Source organism: Mandrillus leucophaeus, unplaced genomic scaffold (genome assembly GCF_000951045.1).
Source record: "Mandrillus leucophaeus isolate KB7577 unplaced genomic scaffold, Mleu.le_1.0 Scaffold152, whole genome shotgun sequence".
Taxonomy (NCBI): Eukaryota; Metazoa; Chordata; class Mammalia; order Primates; family Cercopithecidae; genus Mandrillus; species Mandrillus leucophaeus.
Window position 1 is genome coordinate 2,676,900 of NW_012101499.1, and position 13,029 is coordinate 2,689,928.

General features: G+C 42.9%; 1 protein-coding gene across 4 annotated transcripts in view; it reads right to left on the bottom strand.

The window, feature by feature from the left end:
• The window catches only part of DAPK1 (death-associated protein kinase 1), a 229,796-nt gene that overhangs the window by 56,571 nt on the left and 160,196 nt on the right, over positions 1-13,029 (bottom strand). For 3 of the 4 annotated variants that reach the window (XM_011975208.1, XM_011975207.1, XM_011975209.1), the window contains exons 5-17: positions 12,708-12,837; positions 12,493-12,541; positions 12,376-12,402; positions 11,738-11,890; positions 11,341-11,386; positions 9,813-9,902; positions 8,403-8,495; positions 5,825-5,944; positions 5,283-5,381; positions 4,440-4,538; positions 2,990-3,088; positions 1,756-1,953; positions 121-318 (exon numbers count right to left, since the gene is read on the bottom strand). In XM_011975208.1, the coding sequence (XP_011830598.1) occupies positions 121-318; positions 1,756-1,953; positions 2,990-3,088; positions 4,440-4,538; positions 5,283-5,381; positions 5,825-5,944; positions 8,403-8,495; positions 9,813-9,902; positions 11,341-11,386; positions 11,738-11,890; positions 12,376-12,402; positions 12,493-12,541; positions 12,708-12,837 (1,401 nt within the window). The remainder of the gene's footprint in view (positions 1-120; positions 319-1,755; positions 1,954-2,989; positions 3,089-4,439; positions 4,539-5,282; positions 5,382-5,824; positions 5,945-8,402; positions 8,496-9,812; positions 9,903-11,340; positions 11,387-11,737; positions 11,891-12,375; positions 12,403-12,492; positions 12,542-12,707; positions 12,838-13,029) is intronic. The other variant, XM_011975210.1, reaches the window with a different exon arrangement.

Below are 13,029 nucleotides of genomic sequence, written 5' to 3' on the forward strand. Positions count from 1 at the left end.
ATCAGGCGGGAGGACACAGAATCAGGACCTGGGATCAGGTGGGAGGACACAGAATCAGGACCCAGAATTGGGTGGATGGACACACTTGGAAGCTGTAGGGATCCTGTGCTCTGTGCGTACCTTGTTTGAGATGTCCAAATTGCAGTTTGCTTCACAGAGGGCCACCACAATAGGCACGTTGCCATCTTTACACGCCACGTGGAGGGGAGTATTGCCGTGCCTGTCTTGATAATCGACGAAACACCCTTGGCTGAGGAGAGTCTTGATTACCTCCATCTGACACCGTCTTACAGCCAGATGAAGGGCAATGTGTCCATCCTGGAAACAAACCCCAGAGATCATGAGAGCTTTACACTTGGGCATGTGGCCTCCATCTCTCCACCTTTCCTGCCGCCACTGAGTGAGGTTTAATTGGCAACAAGATCACTACTAAAAGGCCTAGTGGAGGATTTAAATGAAGAATCCTATAGCAGACTCCTATAGCGGGGTAAGGACTGGGAGGATGTGGAGCTTTACATGTTCCTCTCTAAATAATCACAGCCTAAGCTGACACCAGCTTGATCCATTTAGGCTTTGGCAGTACAATCAGATAGAACATAAGTAATTGTTGATACTTCAATGGCCTCTTTAATCAAAGCATTTGTAAAACGCTTTTAAAAACATTTGCCCAGCAATCTTTGCCAATTTCCTAAATAGAGAGCCTATTATTTTACTTTGCACCAGGAAAAATGTGAAAGTATTGTGAAACAACTTGCTCAAGGGCTTTCATACAAATGAGAAGCAGATTTAACATGTCTAACCTCTGCATCCCGTGAAAAACCAGCCTGGGCCTTCATTCTACCTATTACAGAATCCCTGATGAATAGGTGTGTTGAGTTTTAGGAGCTGGTGGAGAGTTCTGAAATATTTCTAAATCTTTACTGTGCTAGGGTTTCTCAGCCTCAGTGCTACTGGCATTTGGGGCTGGGTGATTCTCTGCCGAGGGGGGCTGCCCTGTGGGCTGCAGGATGTTTAGTAGCACCACTGGCTGGGATCGATGAGACACCAGTAGCAACCCTTATCTCTAGTTGTGACAATGAGAAAGTATCTCTCGACATTATCAAACACCCCTGGGGGCAAAGTCAGCCCCTATCCCCCACTCAGAACCATTGCTCTATACCGAGAAAATAACTTCACAAAGGGCAGATATTAAATCAACTACAGAAACCCAAATCTAGCTGTATATAGCAACATCACAGCCTTGTTTTAAGTACAGAGCACAATAAAAACAGATGAGGCTGAATTTGTTTAATTAAAAACATGGAACACCTGGTCTAGCATCGAGATTGCCAGACAAGTAAGAGTGGTTTATTGTCTTTTTACAACACAGCAGATGATAGAAATAAGGAAAACATCTATTTCTTTGTTCATCTAAAAGTTAATAGTGTGTTGCCAGTGTTAGTCCTCAATGAGAATTGTCTCGGATTCAGTGAACATCACTGTACCTGCTCTAAAGCTTTAAAGCTAAAAATTATTTACAGCCCAAAGTCATTTGATCAATTCATGAATTTTGTTATATGCCACAAATTAATATTAATTATTAAATACAATATAGAAAAGTTCACAGAATCTTTGGAACAGAGAAGAGAAGGGGTAATTACAGTTTGCTGCATTCAAGTTTGTTATCTTAGGCAAACAAACTGAGGAGTCCTGTGGTCCCTCTAGACCCCTAGATCACTTCCCAGTGCGTATGAGTCTTCCCCTATTATAAGGCACCTTGTCGCAAGCATTAAGGTCGGCTCCATGTTCGGCCAGACACTCCACGATGTCGTGGTAGCCCCTGGCAGAGGCTGTCAGGAGCGGCGTCTCTCCTTCTCGGTTCTTGATGTTCACGTTACAGCCGGCTTCACAAAGGGCTTTGGCCACAGAGTAATAGCCGTGCCAGGCAGCACAGTGCAGGGGGGTTTCTTCTTCCTGGTCAAGGAGACAAGTGTAGAGAGGAGGAGAAAACAACAATGAGAAACAAAGTGTAAAGCAAGGTGAGAGTCCCTGTCAAATTTGGCAGAAATGCAACCAAGGCAGCAGAGGGAAAGAGCTCATAGGTACTGGAGTGAAATATTAATCTGGAATGAAATAACAACATGAGTGTGAGCCACCAGCATTAAGAGGTAGATCTGATGTCTCTCCTTCATTCGTTTTCCTTCCTCAACACTTGTGTGTTTGATGAATTTGGCTTTCTCAGCATATGACTGACAATGGACTTTCGGGAGCCCGCTGAAACCATCGGCCCTGCTTCTCTGAACAACAGAGCCTTCATGCAGGTGCATTATAGCACCTTTCTAATAAGTGCCTCGCTGACTTTATCTGAAACTACTAATAGTAGGTGAGCACTTCCCTGAGCATGAATTCTTCCAGCAACCTTGATGCCTCTAGCTTTCTGTCATGTTTACAACACAAGGTGAGTGGTAACAGTATTGTTGCTTTGGCTAGAAAGTAATTAGGAGAGCCACACACAAGTCAAGGGAAGTCCTTACAGACTGGGAGGCCTGTAGCTTCAGGATCAACATCGTTAGATACATAAATGCACCGATGAGAGGCCATCCTAGTGCGGTGGTGACGAACGTGGACTCTGAAACCAGACTGTGTGTGTTCAAGCCCCAGCTCTACCACTTCTGAGCTTTCTGAGCCTGGGAAAGTTACAGAAACTTTCCCTGCCTCAATTTCCTCATCTCCAAAATGAGAATGATAATAGTAATCCATCTCATAGGGCTGTTCAGCAGATTGAATGCATGAATGAATGAAGTGGTTAGACCCGATCCTGGTATCAGCACCTTGCACACCTTAGCTAGTACTTCTGTTTATGAGTCCCTGCCCTTTGAGTCCTTGCCCTCTGTAGTGGAAGACAGAAAACCTAGCTTGGATAAAACTCTAAAGGCCCCGACTGTACCATCTGGCTGCCTGTACATTCATGTATAGAGCAGAGGAAGGGGGGACGTCAGCCACGACCCACCTTGTCCTGGATATTGGGATTGGAGCCGAAGCTGCACAGTAACTGAGCCACGTCAGCATGGCCGTAGCGAGCTGCCACGTGGAGGGCTGTCTCTCCAGACTGCAGAAGAAAAGGAGCTGGTGATTCTGAGCCACATCTGAGAAGGCTATGGAGACCAGAACCCAAGGCCTACACCCAGGCCTGCCTGGTTCCACCCACCCACCTCAGGCAGATGCCCCTATAGTGGCTAGGATGGGGACCTGGGGTTGGGGTGTCCACCACGCAGTCAGTATTAAGCCCACACACTTGGCACATCCTGTGAAGTGCAAACAACTCAGGAGAAGGCTCTCCCTTTTCCATGATGGCTGTTCTCAATCTTCTTTATGTACTGACACTTCTAGCTGTGTGATTTTCTTCTTTTTTAAACACAACATTCTCTTTACTACTGGGTTCATCATTCAGCAGTTACTTAAATGAACTATTTTACTTATTAACAAGCTTCTCATTTCATTGCCTATGATTAGAAACTTATTTTCTTATATTCTCAGAGATTTTTTCAGAAATTTTAAAGAATATCACTATTTGCCTATGTAATAACTTTCTGTGAATTAGTAACAGGTGCAAATCCTTTAAGATACTTTACTTCTATCCACCCCACAGAAAATCATCAGCATAAACAAATTTTAAGAAGACAAAACAAGATATATGGTTGCCACCTTCCAGATAACTGCCATAATAAACGTGTGTCTCTGATAGGAATGTTACCCCTCAGATACGGTGCAGTGCACAATCCATGCAACTATGTGTGGCAGCTTGACTAAGCATGTTGAATTAGTCTGCCAGTACTGGAAGCAGAGAAGTGTTGTACAGTAGAATAAATAATGGATGAGTAGGTAGGAATCCCAGGTTCAGGTTCCGGCACAGCCAATTAATTCACAGGATTGTTGTGTGAACTTAATGAAACACACACATATGAAAAGAAGGTATCTTGATAAGTCAGTAACTTTTATAACACCATTGTGCCAAAAAAAAAAAGCCTTACTTTATTCTTTATGTGCATTGTCTCATTAATATCTTCTAGTGTCTGTGATTGTCAGGTCAGCACTATCAGCCACTTCAGAGAAGAAGAGAATAGGAGAGATCCGCTTAAAAGCACAAGGTTGAGTCAGGAAGAAAATCGAAGAGACCGAGGGTCTCTGTCTGGTTGTCTTTCTACTAGAACTTTGAGGTTTTTAAGTTATCGGGATTATAATCCAATGCGTGCGTATTATGGCAACTACCTAAGATTTTGGCTTAAGGCTGATTTCAATATTAAATCAAACCACAGGCAACCTGTGGCAAATTTCCAATTTAAATTTTCTGCTGGTGAATTTTGGTGCTGATTCCTTTCCTTCGGGTCCCGATGCACATGGTAGGCCAGCACTCACTCTCACATGCATCCTCAGGTTCCTCCTAAGAGAAGTGGCCTTACCTTGTCTTTCACATCCAAAGGGCATTTGTTCTCATTGAGAAATTTCAAGGTATCGACGTGGCCATGCCGAGCAGCCCAGTAGATGGCATTGGACCCACCCTGCAGGAAAATCAACCTGGGGTCACATTTCTAAAAAGCTGACAGCGCTGGACGCATGCATCCCTCAGAGTCACTGTATTTCCCTTCCTGCGTGATGACAAACCCCAGAGGAGCAACTCCCCAGAGGAATGAAGCCCTCATCCTCTTTTACACCTTTGACAAAGGTACCATGGTTACACAAGATGCTAGCATTAGGGGCACCTGGGTGACGCAGATAATGGAACTCTTTTGAAACTTTTCCAACTTTGTTTTGTAAATCTAAAATGATTTTGAAATAAACAATTGTTTATAAACAATTGTTTTCTGTTTGTAAACCCTCATCTCCCCCTCTGGTTAGGACTCCCTTACTGCAGGCGACCGGATCTACTCCACTTACAGCTCTGCTGACGTCTACAGAAGCACGCAAACACATTTCTGATGAGAATAATTAGCTAATAAAACTTTTTCATGTGTGGCATCTAACACTGCCGAGTAAATGTGATCAGTAAGAAGGAAAATCTGGGTAGTGTATGAAGAAATGCTGATGTCAAGCAGCAGCGCCAAGGGGAGGAGAAATGATAAATGTTTGACTCTCTAATGCATGTGTCAGGCTGTACCAAGCTGTCGAAAAAGCAGCTTATCTTCCTTTACAGGAAACTGAGAAACAAGTTAGGACATACTTTTTTTTTCCTCTGTTACCCCGATAATTAAGAGACATTTGATAATACTTTAAAATTCAATTCATTTCAATAAAACAATTATGACCTTATCCTGGATATCGATTCTTGAGCCTCTTTTAATGAGCAACTGTAGTATTTGAATATTCCCACAGCCAGCAGCAATGAGTAATGGAGGTGTCCCGTGCTAGAATAGACAAGAAAAAAAATTACTAATTTTCAGGTTTGGTAGGAAAGGAAAAGCCCAAATGATGATTGCTGTTCCCACACACCTTCCCTGTCTCAACAGACATAGAGTTACTGCTGAATGGCAGGAAGAGAAGACAGGTAGAAGGGTATAAAACCTTTCCTTCCCCTTTTGGATTCTCATCGGGGACATTTTCATTAGCAGGATGAGAAGATCTAAAATTTCATGGGTAGAGATACAATATGTGAATGAAGGAAGGTCCTCAATGCAAAAAGACCCTATTTGTAACTCAAATCACTCTCTAAACAGAAGTGATTTTCCCCACAGTATGGAGCTTCCAATTGGAAGGGAGAATGGAGAAGCAGACGGCGTCCTTCCCTTAATATGGAAGGGCAGGGTCACTGTGACCCACCCCTCCACTATGCTGCAGAACAGAACCAGACCTTGTTGGGTTGGTTAACATCATAGTTGGACAATGAGCCCAGAAGGTGTTGCAGGCCTGGGACGTTGTCATCATTGATAGCATGGATGATGGCTTTCATCACAAAGGAGTCTTCCTCATCCTTGAGAGAGACAGCCAAGATGGAAACAGAGTTACACTGCTAGCCATGATTCTCTTACCAACATAAAAGAAACCTGTGCTCACTTGTTAACAGGGGGATTCAGAGGAAACTAAGCCATTTATTCCCCAAAACCACACAGTCATGAAGGGACCTAGGAGGGAAATTTTTGCTCCTTCCATGTTGCAAACGAACACTATTTACTGTTTACCTGGGCTTTAATGTTATCTGCAGTATAGCCCAGAGACAGTGTCTGAGATCCAGATTTCAAATGATGATGATGACAAGTAACCTTTTGTGTTTATCTTAAGAATCTGTCAAAACACAGTTCCTAAAACCACTGTGAAAATCTTTAGGTATAACATACTCTCTTCCTGGAAAAGGAAAAAGAAAAACCTACTGAAGCAAAGAAATGATGCCTTTGAATAAGATATTCTCAATTTGGAATGTTTCCAATTACAGAATTGTTTTCTGATCACTTGTATTTCTTCCATCACTATGTATAGAATAACATGGCAAAATTCTCTGAAAGTTGGTCCCAATTACAAAAAACAAAACAAAACAAAAACTTAAAAAATAGGCTCTAAATAAAGAAAACAAAGGCTAGAAATCAGAAAACTGATGCATTTCTAATTACAAAGGAAAAATAACCAGAAGAGTAGTGAACAAAAACTTGAAAAATCTTTGCCACTCTGTCAAAATTCACATTAAAACTAAGGAATCTGCTAGAAAAATCCTAAACAAAATTTTTGAAATGATAAACATAGAATTATGACCACTGGAATTTCAAATCTGGAAAAGTGAATCTAGAGATGCTGAATCTCTGCTTGTGGGGGAGAATGGAGAAAGCATGTCTCTCCATCTGCTTTCTCTTCTCTACAGATCTGAATCCAAACACTTTCCATGTGGGTTTTAGTAATATTTGTATAAAATGCATGTTTAAGAATGCCACCAAGGTTTTGCTTTTCCATCACAATTCAAGTCAATGACTAAGAGGCATTTACATGAAAGCGCAAGTCAAGAGAAATGGGGAAAACAGAAGGAATAAAGCAGATTGTTATGACTCACCCTGTGATTAGAATATGGAGATGAGGGAATCTGACCTCTGGGAGGGTATCTTTCCACCTGGAGCTCCTACACGACCCTTGGTCCCTCTCCTACCCTAAACTTTTCACTGTGACACATGGATCATCTCCCAGTTGAATATACAGTGACTTCAATTTGCAATCTTTAATCATTCTCATTATCTTACTTAGAGTCACAGTTTTTATCTTCTTGCTGGTTGCACAGCAGCCACCCTCTAACGATTCCCAAACAAAGCCTCCTCTTCTCTCTCTTTTCGCCCTAACCTGCTTCTCTTTTGTTTTTTTTTTTTTGTTTTTTGTGTTTTTTGTTTTTTTTAAAAATATCTCCAATCCCATTTCACTCCACAAGGCTAGATGTGGAGCCTCAGTGAAGCTACTACCTTAAGGGGAAAAATGGGGAGCTGGTGTTTGCAATTCCCACCCTGATGTACTCGGCTCCACCGGGGAAATGCTGACTGTTCAGTTACAGGGGCAGGGTAGTTCCCACAGGACGACCATGGCTGCCTCGTCTGGAGTCCCCTTCACCTCCTGACTTAACAAAGGCCCATTGTTTGATTGTCAGGGGAAAGTCTTGTTGAATTCGGAGGCTTCTACTCATATCTGAAGAGCTTATCTATGATTAGGTTTCAGTTTGGATTAAGGGGGAAGATAAAGAAAATAAAGGCTAGAAATTGGAAAATGAATGCATTTCTAATTACGAAGGAAACATAACTAGAGAGTATTGAAAAACAAATTTCATAAATCTTTGCCACTTTGTCAAAGTTCATATTAAAACTAAGAAAGCTGGAGTTATTCTCAAGGGCCTTGGGCAGTCAACACCAGGCCAACAATGCAAGCGGGTTAGGCCTTCTGGTCTGCTAGGAGACACATCAGCAAGCAGCACTGCACTCTCCCTGATTCTCTGGTGCGTGTGTGTGGGAAGGAGGTGGCGGTTGTCTGTCCCTTCCGTGCTACTGTTAACCAAGATTCTTCTATGTCAGCAGCAACAGTTCATGCAAATTAGAATAAGCTCTTTTCTGCTGGCTAGCCTCTCTTTTACCAAAATATCAGTGAGTGTGTCTCTATGTGCATTTGCTGTGCGTGTGCGCGTGTGTGTTGGGGGGTGGTCTGTGCCTATGTTTGCATCAAGGTGGAGGGTAGTGTTAGAGGTACGGGGCTATGAGAGGGGACAGCACCATCCAAATCAAAGAGAATAAAAGAGGAAAGAAGCAAGCGGATGCATAAATCAGCACTCCCAAACCCCTCTGAGGGGATCAAGAATAGGCTTGCCATTTCCACAACTTCAGGTTCCTGGGAGGTTGAAAGAATAGGACAGCTTAGACATTCTGAGTACCCAGTGCTGAGAAAGGAGCATCAGGGCACACGGGTTTGCTTACCAGAGTATCGTCGCTTCTGGCAACACTCATGTTACTTCTGGACAGGAACGACCTGGATAATCTTTGGCACAGTGATATCAAGCGAACGGATTGCTTTGTTTTTTTTAAAAAAAAAAAGGAGGGGAGGGTGAGGAGAAAAAAGGTAGGGTGAGAGGAGGAGAGACAGCTTATGTAACAATTGTCAAATGAGTACAAACGACAAAGCCTTTGAAATCGTGTTCACAGGCATGAGCACACACTCTCCCAGGTGGGCAATCCTACAGCGAGTTGGGTTGTATTTGCTTCGAGAGTAATTTTAAAGGTCTTATAAATCAAAACAACAGGATATAGAGATTCTCCTTCCATGTTTCATTATTGAACTACAGAGCTGGACACCCCACATCTTTTCTCTCTCTATATTTTCTTCTCTGCTCTTTGGAGACGGTGATTTGACCCTTGCAGGTCCCCACTTAGAGAAGCACAGAATGCAGGGGCCTTGCTCTGTGTCCTTTGTGCCACATAAACAGTGATGGTAGACAATGTAATGACCAAAACGCGACAGCTGATGGAAGTGAACAGCTGGGGGTCCTCTTAGTCTACAGAAAAAACATCTCTGCATTTACTCTCAAAGGCAAAAGTACAGTTAAAGAATGAGAGTGATAAAGAGAAATGTATGGTTGCTCTCTCTCTATTTTAAGCCTAATTCTAAGGACTTTCTGAGAATCTAGTGCTGTGGTCTTCCTCATTCCTACCACAGCACCCCAAAATTGGTAGGTGTGAAAACGAGGTACATTTCTGGCCCTGAGCTGGGAAGACATGGTAGGTACCCACTTCCTCTGGGTTTGACATGACCCTGGGCACAGGAAACCATCCCATCACCTTCTTAGCCCTGAAGTGTGATTTCTTCCAGGAGGTCTGCAATGCCTTCCGATCTATGTCCCACCCAGGCCCTGTGGAGGCCATCCACACTTAGGAAGAAGAGGCCACCCTGCAAATGCTCATGGTCCCACCCACCCCCACTCCAACCACTCACAGATAAAGGCAGGGCTGAGAGACCCACTTACACGAGCTACAGCACAAATGTAATCTCATGCTGCTTACCACAAAGAATGAACCTATTTAAAATGTGGCTTGTAGTATTAGAAAAAGATTTCACTATAATTTTATGGTGCTGCTATAAAAATTTGCATTGAGAATGGTTTCGATGGAAAAACTACAAAAGTACATTTAATGGTATGAGTTAAAGTGACTAAAATATTGTTTTTGCTTGTTTTTGAAAATAGAGTAATGGTGCAGAACACTACAGGTGGATTAAAAAGAGGAAAGGATGCATTTTCCATATTGCCAGTATCAGAGGAGACGGACCCTCACCACACACTGCTCTACACAGGAAATAGAATTTGTTAATCCCTCCACAACAAACAATCTTACTTTCCACTTTTTCCGGGCTGCAAACTTCTTGAATTTCTCCATGTTTACTGCTGATGCCTTTCTACTAAGTGCCTGTTGTGTATCTTTAGGCTAAAATAAAAATCCAAGAAAAAAAATTAAAGCTCTCAAATTACGAAAATGTGTTATATGACAATTTTTTGAAACACCTCCTTATTCAGGATGCTTACGCATTCACCTTACTAAATTAGCATAGGAATTGGGATAACATGGAATATCTAGGCACCTCGTCTTAGCGGGCTCACTCTTATATCTGAGGGTTTCGTATCATCCATAAACACTGGGGAGAAGTAGAGCTTGGGGTCAAACTAAATCATGACTTTCCACACTGATAGTTTGGGAATGGCAATATTCACGGTGAGGCTATGTTATGAGGCATTCGAACTTGGGTATCACCAAGTAATGTAGAGCTTGGAAGGATCTCAGAGGTCAGCAAAGTTAGTTTGGCCTATAGCAGGAGAATTCCTTGTACTGTATCTTTTTCAGTAGATGCATTTAGCTTTTGTCTACCATCTCTGGGAGGAGGAGACACCACAGCTGGCTAGGAGAGCCCAGGTATCCACTGGGAGCTTGCACAGCAAAGCTATTTGCCCCCAAAGCCTGTTTCTGTGATGTTCACTTCTTTGTTTCATGATTTTATTCTGTGACTATCATCCTTTACCACCCCTAATCCTTTCTGCCCTGGATTGAAGCAACTTTAATCCAAATGTCAATCAGGCCAGGCAGGTAATGTAAAGGTGTAATGTTCCAGGGGACCCTGTTCCCCAGCACCAAGGGGCCTGTGCCACTTCCCAAGGCCATGTGGAATGAGGGCTCAGTGTCAGCAGATCTTCAGATTTCCCGGCCGGGCACGGTGGCTCACGCCTGTAATCCCGGCACTTTGGGAGGCCGAGACGGGCGGATCACGAGGTCAGGAGATCGAGACCATCCTGGCTAACACAGTGAAACCCCGTCTCTACTAAAATATAAAAAAAATTAGCCGGGCATGGTAGCGGGCGCCTGTTGTCCCAGCTACTCGGGAGGCTGAGGCAGGAGAATGGCGTGAACCCGGGAGGCGGAGCTTGCAGTGAGCCGAGATCACGCCACTGCATTCCAGTCTGGGCGACAGAGTGAGACTCCGTCTCAAAAAAAAAAAAAAACAAAAAACCAAACAGATTTCCCAAGAGAAGCTGGAAATCCAGATTTGATTGATATTTACATGCTGGAATCAACATAAAATTTTAAATATACTGTTTGGGCCAACACCCCACACGTCACTCCAAACATAGTTGTTGAGTGGGCTTGACCTTTTACAATCCTGCTCTGTGCTGACTTATTCCTCTCTCCCCACCTCTGGGATCATTAGGATACAGTCTAACCTGTCAGCTTTTCTTAAAATATGATGCAAATAGCAAACTTAACACTCCAGGTGTGACCTGTGGTTAGCAGTACTTTAAGACACACGAATACCAGGGTGCCCAAACCAATCACACAGAAAGTGATCTAAACAGTGAAGTAATATGCAACTCACCTTGATCCAGGGATGCTGCAAACTATCTTGAATTGTCATTCTCTTCCTTGAGGGGAGGGGGAGAAAGGAAAAAACGCTGTGACCATAGCAGCAAATACGAAGGTTGTTTTCCTGCTGGCTGGGCCTGCCGAGCAGACACTCTGGAAAATGCAGTTCAGGGAAGAAAGCCAAAAACGACATTGGTCTTTTTGTGATTATTTCACTGTGCCTGTAGGGACCGACTGAGCGGGGGCAGAGGGCCCTGCCTGCATTTTCTGAAGCGCTTCACATGGCATGCTGCCCTTTGGCAGATGAAGCAAGCAGGGTCTGAGAAACGCGGCCCTGTGTATGGAACAGGCATAGGCTCTGGGCTGGCTGAGGCCGTGGCCAAGCACCTTTCAGGAACATGGACACTCACTTTGGATCCTTGACCAGAAGTCTTCTTATGAAATCTTTGGCTAGGGCACTGGTATTACTGAAGTATTCATCCTCAAATTCATAGTTGACAGCGGACACATTTGCTAACGTTTCTTGCTTAGTGTCTCCAAGAAATGGGGAAGCCCCACTCAGGCTGTTAAAAATAAAGTTGGGCACAGAACATTAATGATGACCCCTTGGTGTTGTCATTTTGCTCCTATAACATCTGGAGTGTGGAATAAGATTATAATCTGGTGCTTGAATAATCACTTGAGAGTTTGATTATATTTCATAGGGCTTTAACTGTCAGGACCAAAAGCTTCAGCTTCGTGCAAAAGGATTCACTTAACAAGTTAATTTGGCAGCATCTGGTAGTTTACAGGAAACCTGTTTTCTCGGCAGTGATGGACAGCTATGCTTTCTTTCAGTGATTATGCTACAGTTTCTGATGACTCATTTCAAATTAGGAGAACATGTTTAATTAGTATAAACTAAACATGTTTTGGGGGTGTAAAATGAATATGTTTACATCAAAAGCGTGCATAAGCTGAAGAGATCAACACAGCACATTTAATGGTTAATTAAACCTATGGTCTCATAGAAGAGAAGAGAGTATGAGTTGTGAATTCTGGTACTTACAGGATATAGGTTATTACCCCGATACTCCTAAAAACAACACAAAACAAACAAAAGAACACATCAGGAGAATAGTCAAATAAATCAAAAAGAAAACAACACCAAGAACATACTCCTTACCACATATCTGCCTCAAGACCAAGAGGTTCATAGTTGACTATCTCAGGAGCTAAGAGGAAACAAACACTCATTTAGCTTGGGAGGAAGCAAACTAACCAATTCTATCTTCATGCAACAACCAGGAACATGGAACGGGGAAAGAATCTTCCAGCAGGGGAGGTTTGCCAGAATAATGTTCATGAGATGTAAATGACCACAGGAGCAAAGGAACTTACCGACAAACTCTGGAGTCCCAAATATGTTTTTAAATTCATTTCCAAAGTCAATTTTATGGGCCAACCCAAAGTCAATGATCTTGATCCGAGGTTTGGGGACATTTCTATCCAAAAGCATTATGTTCTCAGGCTTGAAAAAAGAGAGAAATAAAAAGCTATGATATGTTATGCTGAGGACAAGATGGCCGAATAGTTCTTCTCTACCCACTCCCAAAAGGAAAAAAAAAAAAAAAAAAGGCCAAAAATTAGGGAAGAAAGGGTGGTTGAAAGAGTACACCAGGAAAAGAGTATACCAGGGTGGTTGAAAGAGTACACCAGGAAA